General features: G+C 42.2%; 1 protein-coding gene and 1 long non-coding RNA gene across 6 annotated transcripts in view; both read right to left on the reverse strand.

Annotated features, from left to right (window-relative positions):
- LOC118381546 (egl nine homolog 1-like) overlaps nucleotides 1-4,218 on the reverse strand; it is a 65,303-nt gene extending 61,085 nt beyond the window's left edge. The window contains exon 1 of the mRNA XM_052496908.1: nucleotides 3,109-4,218. Coding sequence (XP_052352868.1) covers nucleotides 3,109-3,864 — 756 coding nt within the window. The 5' untranslated portion in view covers nucleotides 3,865-4,218. The remainder of the gene's footprint in view (nucleotides 1-3,108) is intronic.
- A 5,624-nt stretch (nucleotides 4,219-9,842) lies between these two features.
- On the reverse strand, nucleotides 9,843-11,537 carry LOC127915953 (uncharacterized). 5 transcript variants are annotated; one of them, XR_008093123.1, is made up of 5 exons: nucleotides 11,146-11,537; nucleotides 11,045-11,099; nucleotides 10,717-10,771; nucleotides 10,185-10,661; nucleotides 9,843-10,129 (listed from the first exon to the last, which is right to left on the reverse strand). It is a non-coding gene; the product is annotated as an uncharacterized LOC127915953 (long non-coding RNA). The 5 variants fall into 5 exon arrangements; XR_008093124.1 differs by having other exon boundaries at nucleotides 9,843-10,496; XR_008093120.1 differs by having other exon boundaries at nucleotides 9,843-10,661.
- Between the last annotated feature and the right edge of the window lie 8,097 nt (nucleotides 11,538-19,634).

A 19,634-nucleotide genomic window follows, 5' to 3' on the forward strand; every position in this document is an offset into this window, starting at 1 on the left:
TATTCACTGAGGGGTTTAATAGACCAGGTCATATTCACTGAGGGGTTTAATAGACCAGGTCATATTCACTGAGGGGTTTAATAGACCAGGTCATATTCACTGAGGGTTTAATAGACCAGGTCATATTCACTGATATTCACTGGGGGTTTAATAGACCAGGTCATATTCACTGAGGGGGGTTTAATAGACCAGGTCATATTCACTGAGGGGTTTAATAGACCAGGTCATATTCACTGAGGGGTTTAATAGACCAGGTCATATTCACTGAGGGGTTTAATTAATTGTAACCACACCTTGTGTGCATACCAAACGGTCATGCTATTGTAACCACACCATGTGTGCATACCAAACGGTCATGCTATTGTAACCACACCATGTGTGCATACCAAACGGTCATGCTATTGTAACCACACCTTGTGTGCATACCAAACGGCACCCCATATAGTGGATTACATTTGACCAGGGTCTATATAGTGGATTACATTTGACCAGGGTCTATATAGTGGATTACATTTGACCAGGGTCTATATAGTGGATTACATTTGACCAGGGTCTATATAGTGGATTACATTTGACCAGGGTCTATATAGTGGATTACATTTGACCAGGGTCTATATAGTGGATTACATTTGACCAGGGTCTATATAGTGGATTACATTTGACCAGGGTCTATATAGTGGATTACATTTGACCAGGGTCTATATAGTGGATTACATTTGACCAGGGTCTATATAGTGGATTACATTAGACCAGGGTCTATATAGTGGATTACATTAGACCAGGGTCTATATAGTGGATTAGACCAGGGTCTATATAGTGGATTAGACCAGGGTCTATATAGTGGATTAGACCAGGGTCTATATAGTGGATTTGACCAGGGTCTATATAGTGGATTTGAACAGGGTCTATATAGTGGATTTGAACAGGGTCTATATAGTGGATTTGAACAGGGTCTATATAGTGGATTTGAACAGGGTCTATATAGTGGATTTGACCAGGGTCTATATAGTGGATTTGACCAGGGTCTATATAGTGGATTTGACCAGGGTCTATATAGTGGATTTGACCAGGGTCTATATAGTGGATTAGACCAGGGTCTATATAGTGGATTAGACCAGGGTCTATATAGTGGATTTGACCAGGGTCTATATAGTGGATTTGACCAGGGTCTATATAGTGGATTTGACCAGGGTCTATATAGTGGATTAGACCAGGGTCTATATAGTGGATTTGACCAGGGTCTATATAGTGGATTTGACCAGGGTCTATATAGTGGATTTGACCAGGGTCTATATAGTGGATTAGACCAGGGTCTATATAGTGGATTAGACCAGGGTCTATATAGTGGATTAGACCAGGGTCTATATAGTGGATTAGACCAGGGTCTATATAGTGGATTAGACCAGGGTCTATATAGTGGATTAGACCAGGGTCTATATAGTGGATTAGACCAGGGTCTATATAGTGGATTAGACCAGGGTCTATATAGTGGATTTGACCAGGGTCTATATAGTGGATTAGACCAGGGTCTATATAGTGGATTAGACCAGGGTCTATATAGTGGATTAGACCAGGGTCTATATAGTGGATTAGACCAGGGTCTATATAGTGGATTAGACCAGGTCTTAGACCAGGGTCTATATAGTGGATTAGACCAGGGTCTATATAGTGGATTAGACCAGGGTCTATATAGTGGATTAGACCAGGGTCTATATAGTGGATTAGACCAGGGTCTATATAGTGGATTAGACCAGGGTCTATATAGTGGATTAGACCAGGGTCTATATAGTGGATTAGACCAGGGTCTATATAGTGGATTAGACCAGGGTCTATATAGTGGATTAGACCAGGGTCTATATAGTGGATTAGACCAGGGTCTATATAGTGGATTAGACCAGGGTCTATATAGTGGATTAGACCAGGTCTATATAGTGGATTAGACCAGGGTCTATATAGTGGATTTGACCAGGGTCTATATAGTGGATTAGACCAGGGTCTATATAGTGGATTAGACCAGGGTCTATATAGTGGATTTGACCAGGGTCTATATAGTGGATTAGACCAGGGTCTATATAGTGGATTAGACCAGGTCTATATAGTGGATTAGACCAGGGTCTATATAGTGGATTAGACCAGGGTCTATATAGTGGATTAGACCAGGGTCTATATAGTGGATTAGACCAGGTCTATATAGTGGATTAGACCAGGGTCTATATAGTGGATTAGACCAGGGTCTATATAGTGGATTAGACCAGGGTCTATATAGTGGATTAGACCAGGGTCTATATAGTGGATTAGACCAGGGTCTATATAGTGGATTAGACCAGGGTCTATATAGTGGATTAGACCAGGGTCTATATAGTGGATTAGACCAGGGTCTATATAGTGGATTAGACCAGGGTCTATATAGTGGATTAGACCAGGGTCTATATAGTGGATTAGACCAGGGTCTATATAGTGGATTAGACCAGGGTCTATATAGTGGATTAGACCAGGGTCTATAGGGCTCTACAGCGGCAGGGAGCATAGCAGGGAAGAGCGTTGGGCCAGTTGCTGGTTCGAATCCCTTAATGGACTAGGTGAAAAGTCTGCCTTTGTGCCCATCACCAAGGTACCTAAACCTAATTGGTAATGGATAAGAGCGTCTGCTAAAGATAACCATTATAATGTAAAGGGCCAGAGTGACATTTGGGAAACAGACTCAACTATTGCATGACATATGGGCCAAGATTATAAATACCCAGGTTTGAAATCACTCTGCCATTTCCTGGTTGTTAAAATTCTAATAGTTCGACTAATTTCAGTTTGTGTGACAAAACCAGCAAGTATAGTGAAGACAATCATTGTACCATCTAAACAAAACCACTGTGAAATAAATGTAACATATGCAAAAACATATTTTCAGCTGTTTTTTTGTCGGTGGGGTACAAAACCGAAAGTAGAAGACACAAAAACTACACGTAATGGTGTGCTTAGAAATGACACACACAGAGCTACAGCAATGCTTTCAATGAGAATGACAGATCTATAACTTACAAGTCTATGTGAATTTGATCGGGTTGGACAAGACGTTTCATATTGCAGCTTTAACTTAACCTGGCTACTTACTTTAGTCCTTCCATTTATTGTAAAGTTTCCCAGCTGACCATTACAATGTCTGACCAGATCATCCATCCGGCTCATGAGGAAGCAGATCTTCTCACATCCGGTCTCTCGGCCCTCGATCCATGTGATCTTATCTCCCCTAATGTCTTTAGTGGAGTCCGTTTTCTGACTGACCAACTGACCGTCGGTAAACTTCCCGGTTTTATGCAACAATTTGACGTCTTCCAAGATGGCCAGCCCCGTTTCACCGCCGAGGAAGTTGTCAACGACACATATCCCATGTTTTATCATACACGGGACGATGTACTCAATGGCGAGATTCTGAGGCGTGGACCGGGTGGTGGTCTGTCCGTTGGGTTTGGTGTTCGACCCGCCTGGTTTCCCGACCGAGGAGCCAGCGCACTCTGCGTTAGTTATAAAACCTTTCATTCTTGTCTCTCCGCTGGGAGATGCGGTGTTGTCGGGTTGGACGCGTGTCTTTAGTTGTGGTGACGGTAGTGTCTGTCCCTCTATCCGCCCGGACGGTGCCTGAGGTTCAGCACACTTCTGTTTTGAAACCTGTGGTTTTACCTCGGATTCTTTACAATTCACCTTGTGCATTTTCCAGTGCTGCTTCTGGTGCTCCTTGCTGCAGTAAAACGAGGTTCGACACCGGCCGCACTTTAGGAGATTCTCCATTTTCCCACAAAGTTCACAGTACTGTCTTTCTCGCTCCAAGTCCTGAGCAGTCTGAGCTGCAGTCTTAAATTTAGTCTCCATGTTTGCAGTTGGAAGTAACGTTAGCTGACTAGTGTGTTACGGTCTTTAAATCCAATCATTTACACGCGTCCCGGTACTGATTTAGTTTGGAAGTGATCCTCACACAGATCGAGCCCAGCCACGCCACACCGAGTGAAACGGAAAACCAGCTCCTGATCAGTTCATCACACGTATTCCGTAGTTTACTTTATTTTACACGGAAATAAGAGTTCAGGTGCGTTCGAGCCCAACATTGGGATAATTCCAGTGTTCGGGATGTTTTGTAGCACCGAGCCATCGATCAGACGGTGTCGCATAACGCCGTCAGTGTTACGACGCCTTATCTCTCTCCGAGCGTATTAATTACGCAGATTCTGTGACGTTTCTTAAACGGAAGCGAACAAAACGGGGCGGGATATACCTGAATTTGTCGAATAGAAACTCTAGTTTTAGTTGCAAATCGGAATGATAACGATTACGCCTCTGGGCTGCGTTTCGTGTGCTTTTACGTTCTGAAACGGTGCTGTACTGAACGACCAGTTGGAAAAAAGGGTCGGGGAACACAGTCGACATCGCCACTTCCCTTTAAATACGTTACTCCTTGCTTCAAGTCACGCCTCGCCACACCCACCAAATGGCAGCAAACCTACCTCAAAGTATGTTCAAGAACGTACAAGAACGTTTTGGAGAAACGTCGTTCAATACAAACAGTTGCACAACGTAGCAAACGTTCAAGCGAACTGAACGCACCCACGATGTCAACAACGAAACCTGCCTGCTGGTCCTCCCTTTAAACCTGAAATGTGAAACTTTTTGCGAGACGACCAAATTCACATAGAAATGGGAGTTACAGATGTGCCATTCATTGAAAGCAAGTCTAAGAAGCGGTGTATTTGTTCTATTTGCTCTATTTCTATAATTCCATTTCTTAAGTTTAATTTTTGCATCGTTTACTTTTGATTCTGGACAAGAGCTTCAAAAAGCTGAAAATATAATATTTTTGGTTATGGAAAATATATTTCACCACGGTTTAGATGTTACAATGATTCTCTACACTAGACTTGCTTGTTTTGTCACATAAACTGAAATTAGACGAACTGTGAGAATTTTAGCCGAAAAGGTGCCAAGATGGCGGCTTGAACAGACGCTTTTATACCGAGATCCGAACCAAACTTCAGAAAGATTGTGTTTACTATTTTTATTTGTTCAAGATATAAGACCTTTCCTGTTACTGGAATAATAATTGAATCGTTTATTTCAGCATGTCCATGCAAAGTCATGACAAAAGAAGGAAGGAAGAAGTTAGCCATTCTATTGCTAATCAACAAGAGAGAAACATGCTTATAGACAACTGGCATAAATACGCTTGGCCTGTGGATAATATCATGCTTTCGAATGCTGAAGATGACGAATTCCCCTCTTTACCGGTTACTCCGTGCAAACCTCCACCCTCCAAAACACCCAACATGAACTCTGACATCGTGGCTACCCTCTCCTTACTCATCAACTCCAGGTGTGACGTCATTGAGAAAATGGTAGGCGCGAACACCATGGTTATCGAAGGCTTGAAAAAGACTGGAGTTCGCATGTGGTGAAATCAAGGATGTGAAAATGAGAGTGGCAAAAGTTGAAAAAAGGGTGGAAAAGAATAACAATGTCTACCATAGACACAAGAAGATGGAACCTGAGACTCTACGGCTTGCCAGAGGTGGAGAGTGGAGATGGAACCTGAGACTCTACGGCTTGCCAGAGGTGGAGAATGAAGATGGAACCTGAGACTCTACGGCTTGCCAGAGGTGGAGAATGAAGATGGAAACCTGAGACTCTACGGCTTGCCAGAGGTGGAGAATGAAGATGGAACCTGAGACTCTACGGCTTGCCAGAGGTGGAGAATGAAGATGGAACCTGAGACTCTACGGCTTGCCAGAGGTGGAGAATGAAGATGGAACCTGAGACTCTACGGCTTGCCAGAGGTGGAGAATGAAGATGGAACCTGAGACTCTACGGCTTGCCAGAGGTGGAGAATGAAGATGGAACCTGAGACTCTACGGCTTGCCAGAGGTGGAGAATGAAGATGGAACCTGAGACTCTACGGCTTGCCAGAGGTGGAGAATGAAGATGGAACCTGAGACTCTACGGCTTGCCAGAGGTGGAGAATGAAGATGGAACCTGAGACTCTATGGCTTGCCAGAGGTGGAGAATGAAGATGGAACCTGAGACTCTACGGCTTGCCAGAGGTGGAGAATGAGGATGTGCGAGGAGAGGCTATCCGTATCTGCCAAGAAGTTATCCCTGCAGAGAAGAACAAAGTTGGTGATACCATTGACGTTGTGCATCGCCTCGGCAAAGCGATTCAAGACCCAGGAGTATCATCATCCTCTTCACTGCCAGATTCTACAGGGATGCTGTCTGGACTGCTGCTAGGAAGAACGCCTTCCTTCAGAGCCGTGGTCTGCGTTTCACCGAGCATCTCAGCCCGGAGTACAGAGAAAGAAGAAACAGGTTGTGGACAACGATCAAGAAAGCACGAAATTAAGGAAAGGTTGCTTACATCGTCGGAGGACGAGGCTTCATCAACGGTTTAGAAATCCATATTCCTCCCTAAAATCTCACCAGAAGGAACAGGTTAATGGTTTTAGCCATGGTATTCTCATTTTCCTTATGTTGACCTAACAAGCATCGGGTGACTATTTTTCGTAATACTCAGGTACCTCAATGTATTAGTTTGTTCTTGTATGACCAGAATATCTATTTTGTTTACAAACTTAGGAAGAAGATTGAAAGCTGAATTTATGTTTTATGTAACTAACAGTAACTAAGATAGTGTTTTTAAAGGGCATACAGGTCTGCTCTGACTTTACACGGTTATTGTTCTATTTAGTTATTAATACTTATTTCTAAAAAACGTCTCAGGAACGTTTATATGTAAAACATTTTTTATAAAATTATTATATGATCAGTTTTCATTAAAATAGTAGGTACCCTTTTATTTAAATTATTATTTTGTATTTTATTTCTCAGAATAGTTCCTGATTACACTAAAGAGGGTTTTTAGTCTCTCTTACTACAGAGATCCCTTGGTTTGGTCTTGAACATAATTTCCAGTTGAGTTGAATTTCAAAAGCCGGATGACGTCTAGCTCAAAGGTTATGGAATAAGCTATTTTCACTTTAAATGGACTTAAATGGTGCAGATCTCGGTTCCTTATCGTTTACGTTCACTGCTCCTATGTCTTTGACTCATCCTACCACAGTTTATACTTTTATATAATCTTTGTTGTTTTGTCTTTGTCTATAGTTTCTCTTAATGCTCGGGGGTTACGAAACAGTGTGAAGCGCAAGGCCTTATTTTTATTTGCTAAACCATTTTGAACAGATTTTTTCTTTTTCAATTTCAGCGGCTGCTAACTTCTGGAGGTCACAGTGGGTCAACAATATTTGGCTCTCCCATGGATCTGAACGCTCCGCCGGGGGCACTACAATGAAAAATACCTTTGGTGGTAATATTCTACACTCGAACTGTGACCCATTTGGTCACTTTATTTGTCTTGTGATCAGTTACATTACACTCATTACTGTAAACTTCTACGGGTACAACACCAAACATGAGAATGATGAGTTACAATGACATTACACTCATTACTGTAAACTTCTACAGGTACAACACCAAACATGATGAGTTGCTTGAATCTATAGAGAAACATATACTTCATTGGTTATCTAAATTTCCCAATTCGTTATTATTGATAGGAGGGGACTTTAACATTACAATAGATAATTCAACTGATAGATGGCCCCCAGGTAGGCCAACCAATCAGAATTTGGGTTTAATACTTTTTATGGAAAAGTTTGATCTTACTGATACATGGAGAGAGAGGTTTCCGGCCGAAAGATCATTCACTTGGAGTAACAAAACAGGTTCCAGACAATCCAGAATAGATTTTTGGCTTATATCCAAATGTATTGATAGTGAGTGTGTTACTACACATATTTGTACTGCTCCCCTCACAGACCATAGGGCATTTACATTGATATCAAAATATTTACCCCTGATACAAACCTTGGTAGAGCATCCTACTGGAAGCTAAATAGCTCATTATTAAATAATGATATAGTTACATTTGAGGTTAAAGTTCTGCTCTCACACTTTTGGGAAAGGGCTTGTGAAGAAAAATCTTATTGCAAGAACTGGGAGCTCTTTAAATTTGAGGTGTCCAAATACCTTAGAAAATATGGTAGTAATCTTGCTAAGACCAGAAGAGCTGAGGAGGAAAAGGTGATCATTAAGATAACTTCCCTTTCTCAGAGGTCCACAGCTGACCTCTTGGGGGAGGAGAAGATGGAACTAATTGAGTTACAAAATAAACTGGATAATATATATACATTAAAAGCAGAAGGAGCCTTTATTAGATCTAGGAAAAAATGGATTGAGGAGGGAGAACAGAATTCATCCTATTTCTTTAGACTTGAGAAATTCCACTCTACAAATAACACTATCCATAAGTTAAACATTGATGGTGTTATTACAGATGACCAAAAATTAATCGCTAAATACTGTAGCAATTTTTACAGGAAATTGTATAGCTCTACGTACTGTCAGGAATCCACAGATATGTTTTTTTAACTCACTGTATAATGTTCACTCTATCAGTGATATAGAATCTAAACAGTGTGGTGAACCCATCAAAGTTGAAGAGATTAGAGAGTCTATCAAACATCTAAAGAACAATAAATCACCAGGTGTTGATGGAATTACAACAGAATTTTACAAATTATTTTCTGAACAAGTAGCTCCCTTCCTATTTGAAGTCTTTTTAGAGAGTATTAAAAACAATGTTCTCCCTCCTACAATGAGTCAGGGGTTAATAACACTGATACCTGTAAGCCTAAAAAATATGTGCTGCTCATCGATTACTGGCGTCCAATTTGTCTTCTTAATAATGACTATAAGATTAGCCTTACTACTTGCAAAAATAATTAAACAAGTCCTGGATGCAATCATTGATGAAAGACAGTCTGGCTTCATGAGGAACAGACATATTTCTAACAATGTCAGACTAGTATTAGACATACTTGACTACTCCGACCTAATAACTGAGGATAGCTTCATATTATTTTTAGATTTTTATAAAGCATTTGACACAGTAGAGCATCAGTTTCTCTTCCACTCCCTTGAGAGACTTGGCTTTGGGGATTTTTTCTGTAAGGCTATTAAGACTCTCTATGCAAATGGTAACAGCTTTATCAAATTGAAATATGGCACCTCACCTAGATTTGAGTTAAAGAGAGGAATTAGGCAAGGTTGTCCTATCTCTCCGTACCTGTTTTTATTAATCACCCAACTTCTTGCAAATTCATTAAATAATAGTCCTGTACAAGGTTTCCATAGCTGGTAAAGAAGACGCTAACCAAATTCCCATATCGATCAATGTGATACAATCCTTTTCCAAAGCGTCTGGTCTATATCTTAACATTAATAAATGTGAACTCATGGCTGTCAAAGATTGTATGACACCTTCATATTATGGTATTCCAGTAAAAGAAGAACTTACATATTTAGGCATAACCATTACAAAGGATCAAAAGTCTAGAGGCTTACTACATTTTAACCCTCTTATTAAAAATACCCAGAAGAAGCGAAATCAATGGCCACAGATATATTGAATATTGACAAAATTCCAGTGAAACTTTCTGCTTTTCATCGGCAGGTTTTCTTGTCATTGTCCTTAATTTATAAACACACTTTTTCTCCACACATATATTATATATGGAATAATCGGGATATATTGTATAAAAATACTTCTATATTTTTAGAATATTGGTTCTGAAATAATATCCTATTGGTGAGCCAACTGGTAAATGCAGAGGGTCTTTTACTCAGTTATAAAGAATTCTTATCACTTTACAAGGTCCCTGTAACACCTAAAGATGTTGCAATTGTTTTAGACGCCATTCCCTCAGGTGTTGCTCTGTTATTCAGGAACGTGTCAAGACCTGACCCTCAGAGCCTACCTTCTATTGACCCTGTTGACTCATCAGTAGGAAAGACCTGACCCTCAGAGCAGACCTTCTGTTGACCCTGTTGACTCATCAGTAGGAAAGACCTGACCCTCAGAGCCTACCTTCTATTGACCCTGTTGACTCATCAGTAGGAAAGGCCTGACCCTCAGAGCCTACCTTCTATTGACCCTGTTGACTCATCAGTAGGAAAGACCTGACCCTCAGAGCCTACCTTCTATTGACCCTGTTGACTCATCAGTAGGAAAGACCTGACCCTCAGAGCCGACCTTCTATTGACCCTGTTGACTCATCAGTAGGAAAGACCTGACCCTCAGAGCCTACCTTCTATTGACCCTGTTGACTCATCAGTAGGAAAGACCTGACCCTCAGAGCCGACCTTCTATTGACCCTGTTGACTCATCAGTAGGAAAGACCTGACCCTCAGAGCCTACCTTCTATTGACCCTGTTGACTCATCAGTAGGAAAGACCTGACCCTCAGAGCCGACCTTCTATTGACCCTGTTGACTCATCAGTAGGAAAGACCTGACCCTCAGAGCCTACCTTCTGTTGACCCTGTTGACTCATCAGTAGGAAAGACCTGACCCTCAGAGCCTACCTTCTATTGACCCTGTTGACTCATCAGTAGGAAAGACCTGACCCTCAGAGCCGACCTTCTATTGACCCTGTTGACTCATCAGTAGGAAAGACCTGACCCTCAGAGCCTATCTTCTATTGACCCTGTTGACTCATCAGTAGGAAAGACCTGACCCTCAGAGCCTACCTTCTATTGACCCTGTTGACTCATCAGTAGGAAAGACCTGACCCTCAGAGCCGACCTTCTGTTGACCCTGTTGACTCATCAGTAGGAAAGACCTGACCCTCAGAGCCTACCTTCTATTGACCCTGTTGACTCATCAGTAGGAAAGACCTGACCCTCAGATCCTACCTTCTGTTGACCCTGTTGACTCATCAGTAGGAAAGACCTGACCCTCAGAGCCTACCTTCTGTTGACCCTGTTGACTCATCAGTAGGAAAGACCTGACCCTCAGAGCCTACCTTCTGTTGACTCATCAGTAGGAAAGACCTGACCCTCAGAGCCTACCTTCTGTTGACCCTGTTGACTCATCAGTAGGAAAGACCTGACCCTCAGAGCCTACCTTCTGTTGACCCTACCTTCTGTTGACTCATCAGTAGGAAAGACCTGACCCTCAGAGCCGACCTTCTATTGACCCTGTTGACTCATCAGTAGGAAAGACCTGACCCTCAGAGCCTACCTTCTGTTGACTCATCAGTAGGAAAGACCTGACCCTCAGAGCCGACCTTCTGTTGACCCTGTTGACTCATCAGTAGGAAAGACCTGACCCTCAGAGCCGACCTTCTATTGACCCTGTTGACTCATCAGTAGGAAATATTTGTTTCTCTTTTGGTCCATTCAACAACAGAGCGATACGATCGTTGTTTCAGCAGGATGTTGTATCTATACTTTATGTCATGCCTTATTGGAATGGATTTATTGATAATATCTGTTGGAAAAAAGTTTGGATGTTGCCACAAACATACCTACTTGTTAACAAAATTAAGGAAGTTTCCTTTAAAATTATTCATAATTATTATCCTGCCAACCACTATATGAAGAAGTTTAAGGAAAACATCAACTCAAATTGCTCCTTTTGTAATGACCACCCAGAAACAGTTTTGCATCTTTTTTGACAATGTATTCGTGTAAGAAAACTGTGGCAAGACATCAGTAGATTTATAATTGAACACATTTATGAAGATTTTACACTATTGTGGAGAGATGTACTGTTTGGATTCTTTACATACAATAGAAATAAGCTGAAACATGATGTAATTCATTTCCTTATTCTTTTGGCCAAATTTCATATACACAAATGTAAATTTACAAACGAAAAAAATTCATTTTCTTACCCTACAAAAATAAATTGAACTGTATTTTAAGACAGTTAAATACAAAACAACTGTTAGAATTGTAAGTCATGTCCCTAAAGGTCCTTGTGTAATTGTAATGTGATATTTTACCCCCAAGCTCGATTGTCCATTGTTTATAATCTATATATACTTGAGTTCTGTATTGATTTGTTTTTAATTTAAAAAATATATATTCGAATTGTAATGTTGGTGCTCTGTAGTCAACCTGTAATGTTGGTGCTCTGTAGTCAACCTGTAATGCTCTGTAGTCAACCTGTAATGTTGGTGCTCTGTAGTCAACCTGTAATGTTGGTGCTCTGTAGTCAACCTATAATGTTGGTGCTCTGTAGTCAACCTGTAATGTTGGTGCCCTGTAGTCAACCTGTAATGTCGGTGCTCTGTAGTCAACCTGTAATGTTGGTGCTCTGTAGTCAACCAGTAATGCTCTGTAGTCAACCTATAATGTTGGTGTTCTGTAGTCAACCTGTAATGTTGGTGCTCTGTAGTCAACCTGTAATGTTGGTGCTCTGTAGTCAACCTGTAATGTTGGTGCTCTGTAGTCAACCTGTAATGTTGGTGTTCTGTAGTCAACCTGTAATGTTGGTGCTCTGTAGTCAACCAGTAATGCTCTGTAGTCAACCTGTAATGTTGGTGTTCTGTAGTCAACCTGTAATGTTGGTGCTCTGTAGTCAACCTGTAATGTTGGTGCTCTGTAGTCAACCTGTAATGTTGGTGCTCTGTTGTCAACCTGTAATGTTGGTGTTCTGTAGTCAACCTGTAATGTTGGTGCTCTGTAGTCAACCAGTAATGCTCTGTAGTCAACCTGTAATGTTGGTGTTCTGTAGTCAACCTGTAATGTTGGTGCTCTGTAGTCAACCTGTAATGTTGGTGCTCTGTAGTCAACCTGTAATGTTGGTGCTCTGTAGTCAACCTGTAATGTTGGTGTTCTGTAGTCAACCTGTAATGTTGGTGCTCTGTAGTCAACCTGTAATGTTGGTGCTCTGTAGTCAACCAGTAATGCTCTGTAGTCAACCTGTAATGTTGGTGCTCTGTAGTCAACCTGTAATGTTGGTGTTCTGTAGTCAACCTGTAATGTTGGTGCTCTGTAGTCAACCTGTAATGTTGGTGCTCTGTAGTCAACCTGTAATGTTGGTGCTCTGTAGTCAACCTGTAATGTTGGTGCTCTGTAGTCAACCTGTAATGTTGGTGCTCTGTAGTCAACCTGTAATGTTGGTGCTCTGTCGTCAACCTGTAATGTTGGTGTTCTGTAGTCAACCTGTAATGTTGGTGCTCTGTAGTCAACCTGTAATGTTGGTGCTCTGTAGTCAACCTGTAATGTTGGTGTTCTGTAGTCAACCTGTAATGTTGGTGCTCTGTAGTCAACCAGTAATGCTCTGTAGTCAACCTATAATGTTGGTGTTCTGTAGTCAACCTGTAATGTTGGTGCTCTGTAGTCAACCTGTAATGTTGGTGCTCTGTAGTCAACCTGTAATGTTGGTGCTCTGTAGTCAACCTGTAATGTTGGTGTTCTGTAGTCAACCTGTAATGTTGGTGCTCTGTAGTCAACCAGTAATGCTCTGTAGTCAACCTGTAATGTTGGTGTTCTGTAGTCAACCTGTAATGTTGGTGCTCTGTAGTCAACCTGTAATGTTGGTGCTCTGTAGTCAACCTGTAATGTTGGTGCTCTGTTGTCAACCTGTAATGTTGGTGTTCTGTAGTCAACCTGTAATGTTGGTGCTCTGTAGTCAACCAGTAATGCTCTGTAGTCAACCTGTAATGTTGGTGTTCTGTAGTCAACCTGTAATGTTGGTGCTCTGTAGTCAACCTGTAATGTTGGTGCTCTGTAGTCAACCTGTAATGTTGGTGCTCTGTAGTCAACCTGTAATGTTGGTGTTCTGTAGTCAACCTGTAATGTTGGTGCTCTGTAGTCAACCTGTAATGTTGGTGCTCTGTAGTCAACCAGTAATGCTCTGTAGTCAACCTGTAATGTTGGTGCTCTGTAGTCAACCTGTAATGTTGGTGTTCTGTAGTCAACCTGTAATGTTGGTGCTCTGTAGTCAACCTGTAATGTTGGTGCTCTGTAGTCAACCTGTAATGTTGGTGCTCTGTAGTCAACCTGTAATGTTGGTGCTCTGTAGTCAACCTGTAATGTTGGTGCTCTGTAGTCAACCTGTAATGTTGGTGCTCTGTCGTCAACCTGTAATGTTGGTGTTCTGTAGTCAACCTGTAATGTTGGTGCTCTGTAGTCAACCTGTAATGTTGGTGCTCTGTAGTCAACCTGTAATGTTGGTGTTCTGTAGTCAACCTGTAATGTTGGTGCTCTGTAGTCAACCAGTAATGCTCTGTAGTCAACCTGTAATGTTGGTGCTCTGTAGTCAACCTGTAATGTTGGTGTTCTGTAGTCAACCTGTAATGTTGGTGCTCTGTAGTCAACCTGTAATGTTGGTGCTCTGTAGTCAACCAGTAATGCTCTGTAGTCAACCTGTAATGTTGGTGCTCTGTAGTCAACCTGTAATGTTGGTGTTCTGTAGTCAACCTGTAATGTTGGTGCTCTGTAGTCAACCTGTAATGTTGGTGCTCTGTAGTCAACCTGTAATGTTGGTGCTCTGTAGTCAACCTGTAATGTTGGTGCTCTGTAGTCAACCTGTAATGTTGGTGCTCTGTAGTCAACCAGTAATGCTCTGTAGTCAACCTGTAATGTTGGTGCTCTGTAGTCAACCTGTAATGTTGGTGCCCTGTAGTCAACCTGTAATGTTGGTGCTCTGTAGTCAACCTGTAATGTTGGTGCTCTGTAGTCAACCTGTAATGTTGGTGCTCTGTAGTCAACCTGTAATGTTGGTGCTCTGTAGTCAACCTGTAATGTTGGTGCTCTGTAGTCAACCTGTAATGTTGGTGCTCTGTAGTCAACCTGTAATGTTGGTGCTCTGTAGTCAACCTGTAATGTTGGTGCTCTGTAGTCAACCTGTAATGTTGGTGCTCTGTAGTCAACCTGTAATGTTGGTGCTCTGTAGTCAACCTGTAATGTTGGTGCTCTGTAGTCAACCTGTAATGTTGGTGCTCTGTAGTCAACCTGTAATGTTGGTGCTCTGTCGTCTGAACAGAAGTTTTATTATATAGGTTATATAGGTGAACAGATATTTTGTTTTATAGGTGAAATATAGGCACTGATACTTTTGTAATCTATTTTGAAAGTCACCAAAAGTTGCCATTTTTCATTGGACACCAGGATGTACACCATAAACTTAACAACTATAAACATTTAATTAATTATTTTAATGTTTATCACAATTAACAATCTTATCAAACCTGACAATTTCTATTGTACCAAAACTACTTTCCCCAAAATGCATCTATGCCTTACACAGTATGTAAATTTTACAAAAAGCCCCAAAAGAACGGGTTGCCCCTTGGAATGCCGGAAAATTAGAATACACCAAAGCTTCGTGTTTACTATTCGACATTATATAATACTGTAATGACCCTGGGTTCAGCGTGGAAATCGCCTCTCACTTGAGCATGCTTTAGCGGCATGCCGAGCTAGAAGGTCGAGGGTTCGAGACCTGCTCCCTGCCTGTTTCATTACAATACTATACACATTGTATGAAGGTGTTACATACGCCTCTTGTAGGGGGGAACGCAACACCCCACTACATCTCAACTTCAGTTTGCCAATTTAGCGACTTTGTCGCTATATTTAGCGAATATTTAGACCCCTCTAGCAACACATTTTCAAAAAAAGCGACAAATCTAGCAACCTTTTCTGGTGTTATTGGAGACTCTGACGTGAAAGCACGTATCGTTTCTACTCTTCTCAACGAGCAGCCCGTCCCAAAGCACTCACAGGCGACCAAGTCCTCACGCAGCAGTCCCTCCCATCTGCAGTCAGAGCCGGAGATGTTCACCCCTCAGCGTCCAGACTGCAAATGAATTGCGCAGGCTGATCCCGCCCTGGCTTACATTCAAGGCGGGATGAAAATGTAAAAACAAAAACATTTAATAAAAAACGAAGTAGCTCTGCCCAGTGTCTCTTTTGGGTCACTTTTGCCGGTCCCAAACCCGGATAAAGGAGGAGGGTTGGAATTGTGAGGTCAAAAAAACAAGAATCGACAGAAAGTTAATTTGTAGTTCTAAACATATTTATGGTGTTTTTTTACGACGTTATTCCTCTCTCCCACAGCGTCCATCACAATTACATGCACATGGCCAATTATGCAAATTAGGTGATGGTGTCATTTAGCGACTTTTAGGACAGCCAATAGCTACTTTCCTTACTGAGGAGTTGGCTACATTGCTCAACTCCCCGTGGAGTGAAAAAGTTGGGTAAAAGGGGCTGGACGGAACCAAAGCAAAGAAAGTAAAAGTTAGAGTCCCTCTCCTACCTTCCCATTACTTACCTAACCTACCCTCTCCTGCCTTCCCACTACTTACCTAACCTACCCTCTCCTACCTTCCCACTACTTACCTAACCTACCCTCTCCTACCTTCCCACTACTTACCTTACCTACCCTCTCCTACCTTCCCACTACTTACCTAACCTACCCTCTCCTACCTTCCCACTACTTACCTAACCTACCCTCTCCTACCTTCCCACTACTTACCTAACCTACCCTCTCCTACCTTCCCACTACTTCCCTAACCTACCCTCTCCTACCTTCCCACTACTTACCTAACCTTTTGCACCACCTGGCGCCCTAACCAAAATACAGGAGGTGGTCCGCCCAGGTCTTACCTAGTGTGCAGAGACAGTAAATAGTACGGGTAATGTATGCCCGCAGGCCACTTGCCTAAAACACTCCCAAGGTGTCTTCCCCCCTGGGAACAAATGAAACAGAATAATTTACCAATACTTATATGAACAAATTCAATAACCCAAAACACTAAGTCCTATGGGCATACACCTCCCTCTGAAGAAAATAATTTCCACAAAACTTTACTGACCGCCACAACAATCAACACAGGACATAACAGGAAGCTCTCTTGCCTGGGGAAGGAACACTGGCTTTTATCAAGCTGGAGAAGGAGTTGGTAATTGTCACGGCCGTTGAAAGAACTGGACCAAGGTGCAGCGTGGTGAGCGTACATTTTCTTTATTAGAATAAAAAGACGCCGAACAAAAACAATAAACACTACAAAACCAACCGTGAAGCTAAAGGCTATGTGCCATAAACAAAGTCACCTACCCACCAAGATAGGTGGGAAAAGGGCTGCCTCAGTATGGTTCCCAATCAGAGATAACTATAGACAGCTGTCCCTGATTGAGAACCGTACCCGGCCAAAACAAAGAAATACAAAACATAGAAAAGTTAACATAGAATGCCCACCCAAATCACACCCTGACCAAACCAAAATAGAGGCATAAAAAGTTCTCTAAGGTCAGGGAGTGACAGTAATTGCAGAGACAAGCTGTATCCCCTGACGAGAGGGAGGGGTCAGAGCGCCAATCAGCGATGGGGTTGACCAATCAGCTGCTTAGAATCCAGGAAGTTATCTTGAAATACACACATACAAACCCCACAACAACACAGAAACTGGGGAATGTAACATAAGGTTATTCAGGAATCTTCTTGTAGCCTTCTGTGCTTCTGAAAATATATTTTATGACTCAATAACTCAATGTTATTTTTGTTCAACATTCCTATACGATAATACGATTATATAGAAGTTATGAGCAAGCGCATGTAACAGTATAACTTTAGACCGTCCCCTCGCCCATACCCGGGCGCGAACCAGGGACCCTCTGCACACATCAACAACAGTCACCCCCGAAGCATCGTTACCCATCGCTCCACAAAAGCAGCGGCCCTTGCAGAGCAAGGGGAACTACTACTTCAAGGTCTCAGAGCATGTGACGTCACCGTACCACCGCTAACTAAGCTAGCCGTTTCACATCCGTTACACGCAAAGGTAAACACATTAATTCTTAACAGTATGATGTGTAATTTTGCTATGGTTTGGATTTGATGCGGGGCATAAACTGCAGACAATTCCTAATTTCGCATCAATCCAGTGCCACGTGAAATTCACATAGCTAGCTCGCTTACTAGTTTTGTTCCATAACGCCCTATATTGCCTAATAAAACAGGAATATTTCATCTGTAATCTCACTGTCTCTCTCAGGTGAACGGTCCTCGGATGAGGAAGACTGATGAAACTCAGAAAACAAAAGCGACACTGGCGCTAACCTCAACTGACCTGCATTCACCTTATTCGATACCTTTATGTCTTACCTTGGGCTGCACTGATTGATGTGAGAAATAATTTTAGATTCAGCCCAGAGTTCACTCCTCCTCTCATCCCCCTTTCCACTCCTCCCCCTCCTCTTCACTCCTCTCCGCCGGCCCCTCTCCCCAATTGTTATATTCGATTAAAAAGAGACTTTACCTTTTTAATTTGATTCAGGATGACATTGTAGTTGTGGTAGGTTGAGAGAGAGATGCAGCCTACTAATCATAACATTGTAGTTGTGGTAGGTAGAGAGAGAGATGCAGCCTACTAATCAGATATTTCTACCATGCCAGTGTTCCAGCAGGAGCTAGACACCAAACATGACAAGCACCTGGTCAATCACAGGAGAGACTTCACCATTGAAAGCAAGAGGACCATCATTCTACAGCACAGAGTCACCAGGTAAATTATATAAACTACAATAATGACCAGGGATTACCAAAATGGGGTCTGCCAGGGTCCTTAGGGGGTCCTCAGCAGAAAGGTAAAAGGAAAAAGTCTTTATCAGAAAAATGTAATCTCAAACAATAGTTAAAATCAAATGCAGTGTTAAATATCATCAACAGTCCGGAACTCTGGCAGTCTCTATGGGGGTACCACAGGGTTCGACTCTTTTCTCTGTATGTATCAATGATGTTGCTCTTGCTGCTGTTGATTCTCTGATCCACCTCTACGCAGACGACACCATTCTGTATACATCTGGCCCTTCGTTAGACACTGTGTTAACTAACCTCCAAACCAGCTTCAATGCCATACAACACTCATTCCGTGGCCTCCAACTGCTCTTAAATGCTAGTAAAACTAAATGCAAGCTCTTCAATCAATCGCTGCCCACACCCGCCCGCCCGACGAGCATCACTACTCTGGACGGTTCTGACTTAGAATATGTGGGCAACTACAAATACCTAGGTGTCTGGTTAGACTGTACACTTTCCTTCCAAAATTAAATCTAGAATTGGCTTCCTATTTCGCAACAAAGCCTCCTTCACTCATGCTGCCAAACATACCCTCGTAAAACTGACTATCCTACCGATCCTCGACTTCGGCAATGCCATTTACAAAATAACCTCCAACCCTCTACTCAACAAACTGGATGCAGTCTATCACAGTGCCATCTGTTTTGTCACCGAAGCCCCATGTATGCTCGAGTCGGCTCAACCTCGCTTCATACTCGTCGCCAAACCCACTGGCTCCAGGTCATCTATAAGTCTTTGCTAGGTAAAGCTCTGCCTTATCTCAGCTCACTGGTCACGATAACAACACCCACCCGTAGCACGTGCTCCAGCAGGTGTATCTCACTGGTCACCCCCAAAGCCAACACTTACTTTGGCCGTGTCACGTTCTGACCTTTATTTTCTGTGTTTTGTATTTAGTTAGTATGGTCAGGGCGTGAGTTGGGTGGGCAGTCTATGTTTGTTTTTCTAGGTTTTGGGAATTTCTATGTTTCGGCCTAGTATGGTTCTCAATCAGAGGCAGGTGTCATTAGTTGTCTCTGATTGAGAATCATACTTAGGTAGCCTGGGTTTCACTGTGTGTTTGTGGGTGATTGTTCCTTTCTCTGTGTGTGCACCAGATAGGACTGTTTTGAGTTTTCACATTTCTTGGTTTTGTTAGTTTGTTCATGTGTACCTTAACGT

Source organism: Oncorhynchus keta, chromosome 3, assembly GCF_023373465.1.
Source record: "Oncorhynchus keta strain PuntledgeMale-10-30-2019 chromosome 3, Oket_V2, whole genome shotgun sequence".
Lineage (NCBI taxonomy): Eukaryota > Metazoa > Chordata > Actinopteri > Salmoniformes > Salmonidae > Oncorhynchus > Oncorhynchus keta.